This window comes from Centruroides vittatus, unplaced genomic scaffold (genome assembly GCF_030686945.1).
Source record: "Centruroides vittatus isolate TY-2023 unplaced genomic scaffold, ASM3068694v2 contig_3343, whole genome shotgun sequence".
Lineage (NCBI taxonomy): Eukaryota > Metazoa > Arthropoda > Arachnida > Scorpiones > Buthidae > Centruroides > Centruroides vittatus.
This window is the reverse complement of record NW_027122147.1, coordinates 267,496-285,579: the sequence shown is the minus strand read 5'-3', so window position 1 is coordinate 285,579 and position 18,084 is coordinate 267,496. Positions and strand designations below refer to the sequence as shown.

General features: G+C 28.4%; 1 protein-coding gene across 2 annotated transcripts in view; it reads left to right on the top strand.

The window, feature by feature from the left end:
- Ogdh (oxoglutarate dehydrogenase Nc73EF) overlaps positions 1-18,084 on the top strand; it is a 110,061-nt gene that overhangs the window by 27,973 nt on the left and 64,004 nt on the right. Inside the window, exon 4 of one of the 2 annotated variants that reach the window (XM_067268752.1) lies at positions 12,819-12,921. In XM_067268752.1, the coding sequence (XP_067124853.1) occupies positions 12,819-12,921 (103 nt within the window). Of the gene's footprint in view, positions 1-12,398; positions 12,520-12,818; positions 12,922-18,084 lie in introns of both variants that reach the window. The other variant, XM_067268750.1, reaches the window with a different exon arrangement.

The window sequence follows — 18,084 nt, the reverse complement described above, 5'->3', positions numbered from 1 at the left end:
ATAATTTCAATCCAGAAACCAAATAAACGTGCAACAAATCCACAAAATTACTGGCCAGTAGCCCTAATAAGCTGTATGAGCAAAGTGATGGCAATGATGGTAAATGCTAGACTTAGATGGTATCTGATGGAACATAATAGCCTATCCTCAATACAGGGAGGTTTCAACATCACCAATCAACAATAGAACAGCTCCTTCTCCTTGAAACAGACATTCGAGAGGCATTTCTTTGTTGTCACCATTTGGTATTGGTGTTCTTTGACATTGAAAAGGCATATGACAGAACATAGAGGCATGACATATTGACAGACATATATGATATTGGACTAAAAGGAAACCTACCTGCATTTATAAAGGGATTCCTGACAAACTGGTCCTTTCAAGTTTGAATTGGAAATACACTATCAAATTCCAGTAAGAACAAGGAGTGCCACAAAGTTCCATTCTCTCTCCATGACTCTTTATTTTATGAGTTAATAAAATGTTAAAACTAATACCACCCCATATAAAATGGTCAGTGTATGTAGATGACTTACAAATACATTGTGCAGCAGCAAGTACTCAATTGAACTCTGGCTACAACTGACAATGAATAAATTGGAATTCTGGGCACAGTCAAATAGGTTTACATTCCCAACAACAAAAACAATTTGCATACATTTTTATAGAATCAGAGGACTACATCTGGATGCAACAAACAGAAACCAGAAATATACAAATAAAAGTTCAAACAGAAACCAAATTCTTAGGTGTAATCTTGGACAAATCTCTTACATTTAATCCTCATATTACCCACTTAAAGAGCTGGTGTACACAAGCAATGAATATATTGAAAACCTCACACACTGCTTTTTGCGAAACCAACTGGAAAACTACCAGGCACTTACACCGGCAAAACTAGACTATGGAAGTAAAGTATATACATTTGCAAATCCATCAAGACTTCACCTGCTTGATCCAATTCACCATACAGGGCACAGGACTGTTCTGAACCACACCAATACCAAGCTTATATGCAGAATCAATGGAACCACCTTTGTAATTGAGAAGATTGCATCTCATGTTACAATTATACCTGAAACTCCAAAGCCATCAGATATCCCTCTTAATGTAATATGGATGCTGTATATTCAAATATAAATATATATAGTCATTTTAATCCGATATTTGTTTTTTAAATGTATATTTATGGAAAATACAAATGTGAAAATGGAATTTTTATGTCTTTTTCCTATGAAACATGTAAGTGGTTGTTGTAAAAATTTTTTACAATATATAAGTAATGTTGGGTTTCTAATTATACTGTTGTTTTTTAATAGCACTGAAGAGGGTTGTAGATTTACAACAACCCAAAATGCATTTGTAGCCTGTTTTTAATTTGTGCAATAAAGTCTTAATTTTCTAACCAGAAGTGCTGTGAGATCATCAACCAAAAAGGATTTTTGGATTAAAGTGACTATATATATAGATATTGCTCTTACATCAGCTAACAATCTTATCAATTCAAGAAGCTTTCCTCCATCAGCCCTCATACAAACCTCCAATTTCTATACGTTTGCATACCGACTACAAGCAATAAACTTTCCACTTGTATATCCAAGTCCCTGGACTCTCAATACCCCGCCATGGCTCTTTTCAGCTGCTGATATATGTTTTGACTTAGAGTTACCAAAAGCAGTGACTCCAGGTTCTGTATATCAACAATTCTTCAAAGAACACAGATAATGACACAATATTCATATATATAGATGGCTCAAAATCAACAACTTTAGGAGCAGTTTTTGTCTGTATTGAGGCTGCCTATCTGCAGGACTGCCTGCAGAAACAACACTTTATACTGTAGAGCTGTTTGCAATTTTCGTGGCTCTCTAATATGTACAAAGAATAACTACAGACAGACTATAATGTATCCAGACTCACTCAGGGCACTACAAGAAATTAATAACTGTAGGATAACAGACCACCAAACACTCAACAGTATACAATACCTACTCCAACATCTTAAACATGCAGGAAATACAATAGCCTTCTACTGGCTGCCTGGATATACTGAAATCCAAGGAAATGGAACTGCAGACAAACTCGCAAAACAAGACGACAGAAACCAAGCAAGAACTTTCAGACTGTATATAAAGATTTATACAGCTGTATCAACAAGTATATATACAACAAATGGCAAGAGGACTGGAACAAACAACTCAATGATAAACTACACACCATTAAACCAGAGTTAATAAAATAGACAACCAGCCACCAGGAAAACCAGAAAGAAGAAATAGTACTTTTGTCTGTATTGCCCATCTAAGAACTGGTCACACAAGATTAACACATAACTATATTAACAAAGGATACCCAACCAATATTCTCAACATGCCAAACCCCCACTTACTATCCAACATATATTAAAGACGTGTTCCCAGTATAAAATAACTGGAGAATGATACCTTCGACACCATATATAAGAAGACCAAGCTCTATGGAATATACTAGATGATAACAGACAAATTCAACCTACAATGGCATATCTGAAGGCAAGAAACCTATATATAAAACTAGAACATACATATTAAGACCCAACAAACCTGGCTATATCTGGTACTCTTTGGCCTGCCTAGACCCTTGTGCCATAAACTCCAACTCCAACCAACCTTTTTTTTACTGTTTTAAGTAAAATTTTAGATTTATCAAAAATAATGGGTGTCAAAAAATTGCACAAGTTGTGTAATGTAGTTTTTATCTTGAAAAAAAGAAATTTTTATGAACTAAATAGTCATTTGAAAGGTAATAAAAAGCTGTACATTTTATTTTATTTTTGTGAATTTAAAAGTCCCTGTTGTTGAATGCAGTTGATTTAATTTTGGGTGTGCATTTCAAGTTTCTGCACAAGACTAGTTCATATTTTTCAGACAGTACTTTATGCAATTGACCAGCTGATTTATGATTTTGTGCCTTTCACCCATTTTTGTAAATAGCTATCTTAAAAATTGCTAATTGGTCTAATTTCTGGCATGTTGCAGGGTTGTTCTTTTTGACAAAGGTTATGTTTTCTTGTCATAGATAATCCAGTATGATTTTGGCATACAGGAACATACTTGATCAGGTCATAAGACTTGTTCTGCTTGAGAATAGTTCTTTTGAATGTAAGGAATCAAGCGATATTGTATACATTCATTTAAATATTGCTGAGCATTCATAACAAAATCTGATTTTCTGATTAGGACTTGACTCAATCCTTTCAGTCTCATTGCAATCAAAATCAAAATTTTATTCTCAGATTTCTTTTTCTTAGAAAGCTATATTGAAAGGTGTAGAGAAGATATCACTGGTATAAAATTCACTATTACTATTGATTGTCAAATCCAAGAGGGTGAAGATTCATCATCCAAAATAAAGAACTTTTTCAGGAAACTTTTGGATTAATCCTCCAGACTTTGTCCTTGCCAGTGATATTTACTTATTAGTTCTGTCTAGAATTACTTGTTTCTTTTGATATTTAATATGTGTTTTTGTTTTCAAAGCTTCATGGAACCAACTATATGAACTTTCGTTTCTGGGCTACAGAATGAATTGAAACCTGGTCACTGTTTTTAAAGTTCCTCTTTAAGCCTTCTGATTTGGCTTTCATTAGAATTTTCACTTTTCTACTAGACCCCTTTTTTCTTTGAATTGAAGAGTGCACTATGTATGTATATAAAATCTGTTTTGAAAGTCCTTCATTTGCATAAAAAGAAAGTAAATATATATACTGAGTGCAGCATTAACAGTTTTTTATTTTTGTTAGTGCTTTCAGTCAACTTATTTTTGTCACCTTCAGGCAAACAAAAATGAGAGAAGATGCTTTACACTTACAGTGTACAACGTTTACACATTAAAGAAAACATTAGGAAAAAGTTTACTGTAAACCATTTTACAAATGAAGCACAATACAACTTGAACCTCATGCCATATATTACATAAAAAGAAAGTAAATATATACAGAGTGCAGTATTTTCGCTAGTGCTTTCAACTAACTTATTTTTGTCATCTTCAGGCAAACAAAAATTTAAAAATAGAACACAATATTCTAATGTAAATGGAACAAAAATCATTTAAATTGAAATTAAAAGTCACTATGAGCATGATCAAAATTCGATTACACAAGATATTGAAATGTCATGGATATACACCCATGTCAAAGATGTGATGGCGGATGCATATCACTGTTTAGCCGTTTAGATAGGGCAACTCATGTCAAGCATGTGAGTGTTGCAAGGCTCCAAGGTTGTTGTAAGGAGAGATTTCCATACGAAAACGAGTTCCTGATTGTTGCAGTATCTGAGTAGCATTGTTTGAGCCAATAACGGGTTGTAGTTCTGTTTGAGCACTTTTTTGTGAGCTCCGTGGTATGCTTTCTTTTCATCACGTCATCCTGGTGCTCGGCTAGTTGGCTAGCAAGCTTTTGTGTGAACATGAGGCCAATGTACCTCATGTTCACACAAAAGCTTGCTAGCCAACTAGCCGAGCACCAGGATGACGTGATGAAAAGAAAGCATACCACGGAGCTCACAAAAAAGTGCTCAAACAGAACTACAACCCGTTATTGGCTCAAACAATGCTACTCAGATACTGCAACAATCAGGAACTCGTTTTCGTATGGAAATCTCTCCTTACAACAACCTTGGAGCCTTGCAACACTCACATGCTTGACATGAGTTGCCCTATCTAAACGGCTAAACAGTGATATGCATCCGCCATCACATCTTTGACATGGGTGTATATCCATGACATTTCAATATCTTGTGTAATCGAATTTTGATCATGCTCATAGTGACTTTTAATTTCAATTTAAATGATTTTTGTTCCATTTACATTAGAATATTGTGTTCTATTTTTAAATTTTTGTTTGCCTGAAGATGACAAAAATAAGTTAGTTGAAAGCACTAGCGAAAATACTGCACTCTGTATATATTTACTTTCTTTTTATGTAATATATGGCATGAGGTTCAAGTTGTATTGTGCTTCATTTGTAAAATGGTTTACAGTAAACTTTTTCCTAATGTTTTCTTTAATGTGTAAACGTTGTACACTGTAAGTGTAAAGCATCTTCTCTCATTGCCATTTTGAAAGAAGTAAAAAATTGAATGTAGAAATAGATTCTAGAATGATTTACAGCATTCCATGCACTTTCAAATTATAGCATGTGCAATACAATTAAAAATTATTAGCTACAGTAAGACCCCCGCTTAATGCGGGGGATGTGTTCCTAGACGATAAAGCACTAAATGAAATAGCGTTAAATGAGGTAATTTTAACAGTGTAAATTGGGAAAGGGGAATTTGCGACCCAAAAATAAACAGATTTTACTTTAATTTTAAGTTATTTTTATATTAATTTGCATAATATATGTTAAATAACACACAAATGTATGCACACAGAAATGTGAAGTTCATTTTTTGTGATGAAAGTCCTGGCTTTTCTGAAATTCTTGCTTTTGCGATAAAGTCGTGTAGTTTCATTTAACGCTTTTTTTTTCTTTCCTTAAGCAAATGTCAGTAGCAGAAGATCGCATCCAAAATGCCACATTTTGCTTTTGCACTTCTTTTAAAATCTGGATCATCGCTACAATTTGATCAACGATTTCGGTTTGGTTACCAAACTTTTACTAAGGAAATCTGTAGAGAAATTCTTTGGGTTCTTCGTTTTTAGACTTACTATTTTCCAGTACATCTACATGAATTCCTTGTTCCTCAGTTCTTGAAGATCATCGTTGGTGAGAACCAGCGACCAGCTCTCACCCGTAACCTGCAGTAACTCCTCAATATCCTGCTTGTCTTCATCTAGTCCTGCTGTATCAATTAGGTTATATAGTGATAGGCTCTTCTCATTGAGAATTCTTGGATATTTTCAGCCGTAACTTCTTCCACACTCTGTTCATGCATTTATTAGTTATTTCTTGCCAAGTGAAATTGACATTTCCTATAGCATTCATGATGATATATTTTTTGAAAATTACACAAAACAAACATAAATTTAAGGAAAGTACAGTGCAATGACAAATTGCCACTGTTTGCTGATTGGTTTGTTTTGTGAATAATTGTATTATATACAAATCAATGAAATACCATGATAATTTGAATCAGTGTAAATTTTGAGCTTTTTTATAGGCTTTGAGCAGACCGCACTATATTGGATCAGCGTTAATCGAAGCAGCATTAAGCGGGGTCTTACTGTATTAGCTAGATAGAGCCTGAGATATTTTGGCAGATTTTTTTCCCGGACACCTTTTATATATGTCCAAATATTTTAAATCCTAAAATTTCAATTTGTAACTTTTATAAAACATTTTTAATATTTTAAAAATTGTTTGTTTTTCTTGATCCCATTTATAAAATAAAAATAATCTTAAACATTTAGTGATGATTTTTATCATCTTAAGTTTTGTTCTTCAGCTTGATTTATTTGAATTTGCTTCAAAATTTTGTTTTATGTACTAATTGATTTTGAATTTTGATATGAAACAAATTTAATTTTGTTTAAAATGGTGAAATAATTACTATATGTATTACTTTCTATATTTGAAAATTATCAAAGTAAAATGTTCATTATTGATGCCAAACTTAAATTCCACAGTAGCTCTCAGAATGAAATTTATATTCAGGCAAATAAAGTAACATATTTATTAATTTTACTATGTTACGATAATATACTGGCTTCAAAAATTTAATTATTATTAAATGACTAAATGAATATTATAACTATTATTAAATTTTTAATATATCAATTATTATATATAAATAAATATAATTTTGTAGATTAAGATATAGAATTGCATAAAAAGATGAAATAATAATAATAATCTTATAAATATAGACTGAAAAAATTGATTTAAAATTTAACAAAATTTGAAATTTGCAATTTTTTCTTAGTAATCTAACTTTTTTCATATTCATTTAATCAAAAGTATATTTTTACATAGATTAATAAATTCATTTTATTTATATTATTTTATTATAAAAAGCTTATGTATAAGATTTGTATATAGAAGAAAAATTTTAAAAATATAAATAAATCTAAATGTAAATTGTTCTAAATTTAACTATCAATAACTTTATTTTCATTTATTCTGATTTCTGCTTGAAGAACTGATGATAGACAAAAAGATTCAAAAATATTTATTTTTAAACAAATCTTTTGGCTTCCTCAACTTAGCAGTTTAGTGTAGCTTGCTAAAATTCAACCAAAAAGAACAGTATTTCAAAAGAATATTGTTTAAAATTAAACATATTACATACTAAAACATAAATACTGTTCATTTGCATTTGTGTACATGCATAAATACATGTTACATTTGCAGAATTTACAGTAATCAAACTCAAATTTATAAATCAAAGTGTTAAAAATGAATAATAAACAACTTTTTACTCATCTGAGTAATGAATAACAAAAATTATTATTAAAACAATAGTAGTATTTATTATTTATTCAGTTACACCATCTAAAAATGTGAAATCTAGAGTCTGCAACCATAAGTAAGATGACACCACGGTCCCCCTAAGAGATACAGCATGAACAGAGAATATAGCATAATAAATTATAATAATTTAAAATATCTTTATTTTCAGGTGAAAAATACAGATGTTTTGTCATATTTTTGACTAAGTTTTCCTCCTTTTGCTAATTACACCAGTATAATAAGTCCTATTTATGAACAAGGTCTACATGGATAATATATAAACAAAATTGAAATATAAAAGGACACAGAGGTGCACAAAATTAATAGCACAATAGTAATCATATTAAACAATAATATGTAACAACAAAGTTAATTTATTAAATAAAGGAACATAACTTATTCACTATGCAATATTTTTTTTTTGTTATAAAATATTTAATCATTCATATAAGAATACCTAGTGAATGAACTTAACTTGAGCATTTGAAAACACTGTGATTGAGGAAATGATTATTAAACTACAGCACAATGAGGACAAGGAAGGATGTTAGCCAATTAAAAAAGAACTAGCTCCAGATTTCTCAGATATGGATTATCATCAAATTTTTTCAAAGAAACTGTTATACCAGCTGTATTATCTTGGAAAGGTTCATTGCTTCATTTGAATGAAAAGGCATCTTTTAAAGCCAGTTTATCATTCATGATGATCTATTCTACTTGCATTCTTTAACAATGCTTCATTCTATTTTAATTAATATTCATAGCATCAACAATCATATTCTGCTACGTACTATGGGCTTGCTGCTGGCCCTTGCAAAGGTCTAACAGAAAGTTTGGTTTTATGATCAAATTGGATGTTTGTCCATTGGTTCAATTGATTCTTCCAAGAATCAATAGAAATATGTGATGGTATTGTGTGTATTGTATTCAATGCAAATGTTTGCAAATCTAGCATTTACTTTAAGTACAAATGTAAAATGGACATTTGACTCATGGACACTAAACTTGAACATCACAAACAAATATTGTAACAATCATCAATTTTATATAACATTGGATTAAAAGAATATATTAAAAAAAATTCAAAACTTAGAGAAAAATTGCAAACAATTTTTTTTCTGGAATAATAAACATGTTTTTGATTTAATAGAATATAAATAGCTGCTAACTTTGAATATATATGAATTGTGGAATAAGGAATGTGTTTGTTTTTGTAATATATTTAATTGGACTACAATCGATTCATTACTGACATATTTGCTGTGAACTATTGAACTTAACATATTTAAAGATCTTCAGTATACCTCAGTAAAACTACATCATCTAACAGATTTTACTACTGTCTTTATTGTGCCTTAACTGGGTTATCAGTGCTCTCTAAAGCATCAGTATTGGTGAAATCCATTTTATCATTTCAAAATAAATGAATTACAAGTAGCACACAATCATCAATCCAAATACATCCATCAGTTGTCACAAATGTTATTTACAAACCAAAAATCTATTTGTCAGAATATTTGATGTTACCTGTTCTAATTTTATTCTTTATCATCATATTTGTCAACCATTTTCAAAATGAAATAATCTGACATAACATTCCCTGTTAAATATCTTACAAAAATATTTTATGTAATCTGCATTTTGTACAGTATCTAGATAAGTTCAAACTTTTTAGAATTTTACAATTGATTACACAAATTTCTTTCTAAACCAAAACGTGTTTTTTTCCCCCCTTTAGCTTTGAAGCTTAAAGATAAAATAATTTTTTTAATTCATCTGAAAATATTTCCTTACTAAAGGTTTTAAAAAGAAATCTTTATTTAAACTTTTTAAGTTAAAAGTTATTAATGAAAAACATATACATTTAATGTTTTCTTGTCAAATGCATTTCTTAATGTTAATCTAAAACTGAATAGTCATTATAAAACAATAGAATTGAAATGAGAGAATGAGTACTTAACTTCATAACACATCAGGATGAATATAAAAAGTGCAACTCACAATGAGATGGAAAGATTTCTAAAAATAATGGTGTGCTCATCAGCAGACAATAATTAATAATTTAAATGTTTAAACAAATTAAAAATTTAAATTTAAAATATTAAAAGAAATTAAATGTTGATGAAATTTCTTCACTCCCTGAGATAAATGAATAGAGAACATAAGCCAGATTTTATAAAAGGTTGTAATACTATCAACAAAATTAATGGTAAAAATTTAGAAAAAAAATAAGTGAAATATTAAAATATGTATTCACATGATAATGGTCTTTAATATTTTTTTTTTATTCTTATATAAAAAAAATTAACCAAAAATAAATACTGTGTTACATTATGATAAACAATTAATTTCTAAGACCAGTTATTTTTATAAACAATATAAAATGAATTTTTAAATAAAAGTAAGAAGTTCTATGTTAGTTGAACTCACTGTTAGACTAGCATAGAACTACTTAATGTTTGTTAATAAGTCAAATGCTGACTAGAAGGTGATATATCATAGGGCAATTAAAACATTGATTAGATTAATTTTAATATTTTAATTTTATATGTAATAGATTTTACAGACTTTTTCCTCTATGCACCACATACACATTTTGGAGTTTTCAACTTGACTTTGAAACAAAACCCTTATGATAAAGAAGCATTTCTAAATATGAGTTGCAACATGTTTTCAACCTTTCTTCTTTTCTACATTAATAACAAAATAATCTTTATAAAACAGGAATCTACCAAAATAGAAAAATCTGACCTGTACTGTAAGACAATTTTTGCTGTATTAAAATAGTATTACATTCATTTATAATTTTATAAGGTTTTAATTATTAATGTTTAAGTTTACATAACCTTTAATAAAATAAAATTTTAATTATAAATTTCTCCATAAAATTATCTATAAAAACAGCCGTATTATTTATTTAATATAATTAAAAGCATTAATACATAAAAACATCATAAATTACAGAAAATTTGAATTTAAATATAATAAATTAATGAGAAATTTTGTCAAATAAAAAGGAAAGATAGTTCAAACTGGAAAAATGTACAAATAATAATCACATAGATAACTTTTGCTTTAGTCCAATAGTACATTATAAATGACAAACATTTTCAAACTTGTGACAGACATTCAAAATATGTTTGAAAACGTTTGTTGTTTTTAATGTACTATTGGAAGAAAGCAAAGGTTATTTATGTGATTATTATTTGAGAAATTTTGTAAGTTTGTATGTGGAATTGTTTTATCTTTGTATTGCCTTTGTAGAAACATTTGTATTCAGATTGGCAGTGTCATTGAATTTTGTCTGTTTTTTTCTCTCAATGTTGGAAAATTTTATTATTTTTTTAAATTTATATATTTTTCTATAAATCTCTTCCATTTATATTTACAGAAAACTTCGAAAAAGCCCATAAATTTCTTTTAAAAATATTTTCCATCTACAGTATTTTCAATGTTTCTTTAAAATATGGCATTTTAAATTATTTTGTTGCTGATTGCTCTATTAAAATTACTTTTTGTTTCATTTAAGAAAAATATTTTAGATTTCATGAATATTTTTGTAAAATATGATGGAATGAGTCTATACAAAATATTTAATTATAAAACAATAAAAACATAATATTTATTTTATAATATATACACATTTATTATAAATAAAATAATAATTACTTTATTAAGAGAGGTACAGTACTGATAACAGATAATAGAATGGGAAAGTGGTTACAATTTACAGGGGCCACTACAAGATCTTTGCATTAATGCCTCCAAGAGTGCATAACATCAATAAGAAAAAGCAACACAACATCACTGCTCTATCCATTCTAGCCTTGGAAGAAGACACATACATACACATATATATATATATTTGAATCAAGCTAAACTTTTACAAAACACAAATATGGCACCTAAAAAAATGAAATTTACAAGATGGTCATCAACTATAATGACAGCAACTTGTTGGTCCAGGCTTGGAGGGCTTTATACCATATAAAAAAATCACACTGCAAGAACAAACATATCATTAGCACTAACTGACCAATTGTAACATATAAGAGCTAAATTTTAAACAGTCTGACACACACAATTTTATTTTTAGATATTAAAAAAAACATTCACTAAAAGTGTCATTATATGTTCATCAGAAACATTCTATGTTCAAAAGACTTCAGAACCTGAAGATGTAGGCATAAGATCTCTGAAAAATGTTTGTTCTAGTATTAATATTTCACATTACTGCTGGAGTTTGGGTGTTCTATGTAAGTTAAGTTTATTTAGAGAGAGTCTAAATAAAAACAACAGTATACCCAACACTGACAGAAGCAATTATTTGATGTTCAGTACATAGTTGCTGAATATCACACTATTATATTGTACTGTAACCAATGTATAACAAATTCACATGTAATTTTCAAATATGTTTGAGGTTTTCTTAAGTTAACATGCATATTGCTGGGTGCATTAACTAGTTTAAAATATTTTAATACTAAACAAATTAATAGTATATATATATATTTTTTTTATTATTAAAGTAGATCTATTACTTATGTATAAAATTTTAAGTTGAATATAAGATTATTATTATTATTATTAGTTAGAATTATATACATTTCTTTAATTTGTAATAAATGTTTTTATGCAATTCAATAAGTATATGTTTTGCCCAAATTAACATAAGTCATATTTTAAAAATTTATTTTTTGAATAGCAGTAGTATTTAAAATGATTGACTTCACTTTGCTGATGAGAAATAGCATTTTCATAATAACTATTTTTATAAAAATTACTTTTTCTTTTGTAAATGCCACATAATTTATTTTAAAAATTTTATTTAACTAAAGTTTTAATTGTTTATTGTTTTATTTATTTTCAAACACTCACTTTTCTTTTTAAGTTTGTATTTTTATTTATCTGTTTTTTTCTTTTCATTTATTATATTTTTTCCTTCCGTTGTTTATGTCAATGATAGGTGCGTGGTCATCTTGTTTCGAAGCTTGATCCACTATCAATTACAGCTGTAAACTATTCTTCAACTGTGACAGAAGGTGCACCAAGTTCTCCTCAGGTTGTACTACGTAGTCACAAGTTAGGTATGATTAACTAATATCAAGAATTGATTATATGATATAATTTATAAATAAGTATTAGTTTAGTAAGTTAATTGTATAAATTGCAAATTCTATTATTCTTGATAATACCAAGATTAGAATAATAAAATAAATACATTTAAAATAATATAATGGAATATTAGATTTTTGCAGTTTATTAAAAAGTTTGTGTGCATATAAGCCCAGTATATTATCAAACTTTTTAAAGAATTTCTCCTTTTTTATATTGTGAGAAAACATCAGAACTCTGGATGTTGTTGTATATTTCTTCCATTCTGTAGATACGTGGACACTTCTTTGCCAACCTTGATCCCTTGGGAATAACTATTCCAAATCTAGATCGTTTGCATCTTGATGGTTATTGGCTAAAACTGCATAATATGGGTAAGAAATGAAACTTCATGCCATATGTATTGCATGTAATGGAGAAAATTTTCTTTTGAATGAGCCTTTTTACTGAATTTTTTGAATTACTTTAATTTTTCTCTGATAATTATAAATTTTGTTCTTTTATAAAACTGAAAACAACAGAATCTGTTACAGTTTGAAAGCAATATATTTTCTTTTTCTATTAATGAAGTTTAAATGTTACTGACTTCAATTTTTTGATTTTAAAGATTTTCTGCTTTTGCTGTTATTTTTCTGTCATATAACATGTTTAATTTCTATTATAATTAAAGAATTCATTCTAATTTTAAAAAAAACTCTCTTGCCATTTTTTCATTTGAAGTATTTCTTTGGCAAACTTAAGTAATTAGTTGCTTTAATTTATATCTAAGAATATTTATTATAATTTAAATACTGATAGTAATTTTATATGTGTATACCATAGACTCAAATGTAAGATGCCATTGAATCAAAGACATACCTTAATTTCTACATATCCATGGAGTTTTCTTTTTTGAAAAATAGACAACATTAGACAAATTTATGTTAACTTCTGTTGACATAAATTCATTCAGTATTTATTGCACAGTAAAGTAATTAATATGCTATGTAAAGTTAGGACATCTAGGTACTAAAATGTATAAAGTTTTATCACTCATATAAGTCATGTGAGTTATAACTTATATGATTTTTATAACTGTTTATAACTTTATTCTAACTCTACATAGACAGCAAGGTCTTCTGTGGTATTTAAGTTGGAAACCTCTTCACTTTCTATGGTAGGCTTTTCTGAATCAACACTGGGATTCAAAGCTTATATCTTTCCATTTGAAATCATCCTGTGTGCTGTTTAAGCATCAGAAATGTAACATTTCTTGAAAGAGCGCTGCACACGTTTTTCTGGGATTTTCATTCAACTACTTTATGACATCACTGTAATAGACTAATGAGATTGAGCTAAGTTGACCTTTTAAGTATTTACTGCTGTTAGTATTGGTATAATAACATCATTAAAATGATGGTGGAATTAGTGGTGAAGAAATAGAATGCTTGGCACTAGAGGTCACTAATAATGATGTATTACATCAACTCTTAGATGCGCCTTATTTCCAGAGATGTTAAAATTCGGAAAAAGTGATTTCTTACATTTAACACTTCTTACATTTAAGTGAAGACAGTTTTTCATGATATATACTAGTCAGAAAATTTTTATTACATAAAATAAACATTCTTTAATCTTAAGAATGTTGTTTGTTGTTTTATTTTTTATTTTTCGTTTTATTTTTATTTTTATTTTATATTTTTATTTTTTGTTTATGAAATATTGGCATAATTTTGTAAATTATGATAATCTTGTTTATTTTATTTTATTTTATTTTTTATTGTAATCGTACCGTTAATTGTTCGTAATATTTGTTCGAATTTCATATTTGATTTAAAGAAGTAACTGAAGATGGACGCTTAATGCGTTTGAAAACGTTTTTAAGATTAAAGAATTTTTGCTGAAGTTTGAATGGTTGTTTATTTTATGATATTGTCTCTTCAGTAAGCAAGTATAGTTTTATTTATTTTTATTACATATTTCTCAGTTACTTGTATTGTAGAACATTTTTAATTAAAATTTAATAACCCTCACAAATAATCATTCCATCTAGCTCATTGTATTCAGTTTATACATTGTATTTGATTACAATGTATAATATGATGTTTACACAAATACTACAAATTTTTTGATTTCATGTAATATAAAAACTTTAAAAGAAAAAATTTTAGATGGATGAAAGTCCAAAAGTGTTAAATCTGTTTTGTTGTAATCTTTTGTATTCCATTAAAGTAAATATTTCTAATTTTATTTTAAATTTGCAGAATTTTAAAATATTACTAATATAAAAGCTGTTGTCTATATGTGCGTGTGTGAATTCCTTACAGCTCCTGCAATTTTTGTCCAATCCCGATGAAATTTTGAGTTATATTCATTTCATGTTCTGATGGAAAGTATAGGCTACTTATTTTGTGTAAATATTAGCTATAGAATAAAACATTTTATCTATTTGGGATTAGTAATTGCACTTACGTTGCAGTGACGTCAGTGACCATGTGATGTTCATGCCTGACAACAGAATTTCCCTTAAGTTGCAATAGTTAGATCTGGGAAGAAATCTATAAATATAAACGTCTTAACTATACCCAATACATTGCAATAACCCACCTTCAATTGCCATATATCATCAGGCTGTAATTTTGTAATAATAATTATAAATTACTAATGAATTTGACTAGAAGGAGGCATTAGGTGCCATCTCGTATTAAATTTAATAATTATAATTTAATTTCTTTCAGGTTAACCTAAAATTATTTAATTAAATTATAATTATTAAATTTAAACAAGATGGCACCCAATGCCTCCCTCTAGAGTCAAATTTATTAGTAATTTATAATTATTATTACCAAATTATAGCCTGATGATGTACGGCAAGGGAAGGAATCTGCAGTTTAGATAGCATATTTAAAACATTTTAATGGAGTTGCATTACTTATATCATTGCAGCATATGGTACAAAACATTTTAATTTTGTCATAGAAATTATCATCTTTAAATCCCAATTATCACCATTCTTCACTGCTTAATATAACCATTCTTCACTTCTTAAATATAAATCCATACAATGATTCATAAGGTCATCCTTGTTCGTCTTAATACAGAAATATTGAAGAAAATCAAAAATATAATTAGTTCTTCAGTTTGTTTAAATCTTTCTTTTGTAGAGATTATTCCTTTATCTACTGTTGCTTAAAAATTGTTTTTTATAGAAATATGTTTTTGGCATAACTGTACTTGTATTCATTTCTTTATAATCAAATAAACATTTTTGTTTTCTTGATCTGACTTCTTTGATAGAAGAGACATGTTGCATTTTTGTACAAATTTCATTTGCTATTATTTTTGATTTTAAGAAACCATTTTCTCTAAAATATTTAAAATAATCTGTCAATCCCTTTAATAGTGGCATTACAAAACTTTAAATTGACATCAGTTTTTGCACACTTTTACTTACTGCAGATAAAAAGTTGCACTAAATAACAGGGATGAAGAGTCAGGAGTCAAGGAGTAGAATCTTTTTATGGGAGTCAGAGTGGGAGTCAGAAATCCTATCAACTCCTAACTCCTTACATCATGTTGATGTTTAAAAAATTTTAAAGTTTTTAAAAGCTGTTAATGCCATCATTTTTAATGTTTTTAATAGAAAATTCAGCCTATGTTATTACCTCAGTGCCTCCTACTAAAGTCAGTGTTGAATGATTGTTTCCAGTGCTGCATTTAATCAAATCTCACAAGTGCACTAACTTGAAAGAAGACATAATGGAGGCTAGTCTTTTTTGAGAACAAATTCTCTTTAATTATATTTTGTTCAATCTTTTTAGTGTTAAATTTTTCACCCCAGTATTAATATCATTATGTATTGTATTAAATATTAATGTATTAATATATATAAAATAATAAAAGTTTATTAAAGTCCTTCAGTTTTTGTAAGGGCAAAAATTATATTGTTAGATATTATTATGCATATGCAATGTCAAAAAGGCCCAAAATTGAAAAGTGTTCTAAGTTAACATTTTAATATAGAGTGGTTAAAATATAAAAACTGTATTCAAAGTTGATATATATATATATATTTTGGCTGTTTTTTAATTTTTATTAGTTTGTGTAAATGTGGGAATCTGGTGGGTAAGAAATGCTTATGTGGGAAGTTGGGGTGACGAAAGCTTTGTTTCTCACTCCTGATTAGCCTCAGATCCGAAGATCCACCCACAGGGTCCCTAGGATGGGTTTTTAGTATTGTAAAATTTGGGTACAGGGAGTTTGTAGGAACTGTCTGTTAGTTTTTCCTGACACCAGCCTAATTAGAGAGTGAGGCATGTTAATGATTAAATTAAAATACTTTTCTGAGAAGGAGAGTTCATGGACCTGTGATAAGACTTTGTGTTGAGTTGAGCTCATTAACGAGACCATTATTTAAATCAACAAAACAAAATTTATTAAGAACAAAATATAAAGTAAATAAAAATCATTACATGATGAGAAATTTAAACCCCTATCTATTCACACGAGAGAGAGAGTTTACATTTAAGTAAAACTTACTACCTCATTGAAAGTCTCAAAGAGTCATTCTGTTTCTGTAGACAGCAATGAAGTTCAGGAAGGGGAGGATGAGAGAGTGGTAACTAGCTTCTGGCTTTGGAGCACACAAGTCAAAATTTGAGAGAGACTCTTAGGGTTGGAGCACAATTCTGAATGACTGGAGAACTCCTCAAATTGGGAGGAAATCGCACTTTTTATTGAACTTTCTGACCAATAGAAATCCTGAATTCATGTCCACTAACGAGATGTAGAGAGGGGTAGATATCCAAATGATTGTCAAGACTAGCGATAAGAAAGTGAGAAAGGGAAGTTCAATTTCCTCTTTTCGTACAAAAGTGACAAATGTGGCTTACGTTAGTGTAAACAACATGTAGAAAATACATTTATTTTCTCAGGGTAATTAAATAACGATTTGGAGAGAGAAGTAATTTTATTATGTAAGAAAGTAATATTCCCTTGTTCTCTCCATCAAACAATAAAGGGAATTGCTTAGAGTTCCTGCTTAAGGAAAGATCTCAGATTTAAATTAGGGTCAGTTTCTAGATCGATGTATTAATTTCCACATTTAATTATATTATATTGTATAATTTTCATTCTGATTCTCACATAAACCATTTGAAAATTGTAAAAGTCCTATTATACAATTAAATATTATGTTACTAATTTGTATTACTATAAAAATTTCTAAAAATTATACTAAATACAGTGTTTAGTAAATACTATTTACAATGTTTATTTTTTGACATTTAAATTCAAATATTCTTTTTAAATATTATATTTTTGTATATAATAAATAAAAATACTTTTTTTTTAATCAGAAAGCTTATTACAGCCAACTTTATTTCTATTAAACAAACTACTAACATACTTGTGGTGCATTAGTGAAAGGAATCAGGAGTTGGGGATGATTTGAAAAAATACTAACTCCTGAGTTCAGAGTTGTGTATTTTTCCTCCAATTCCCCATCCCTGCTAAATAACTGCTGATAGCACAAATTCAAAACTGCAGTAATTTCAAAT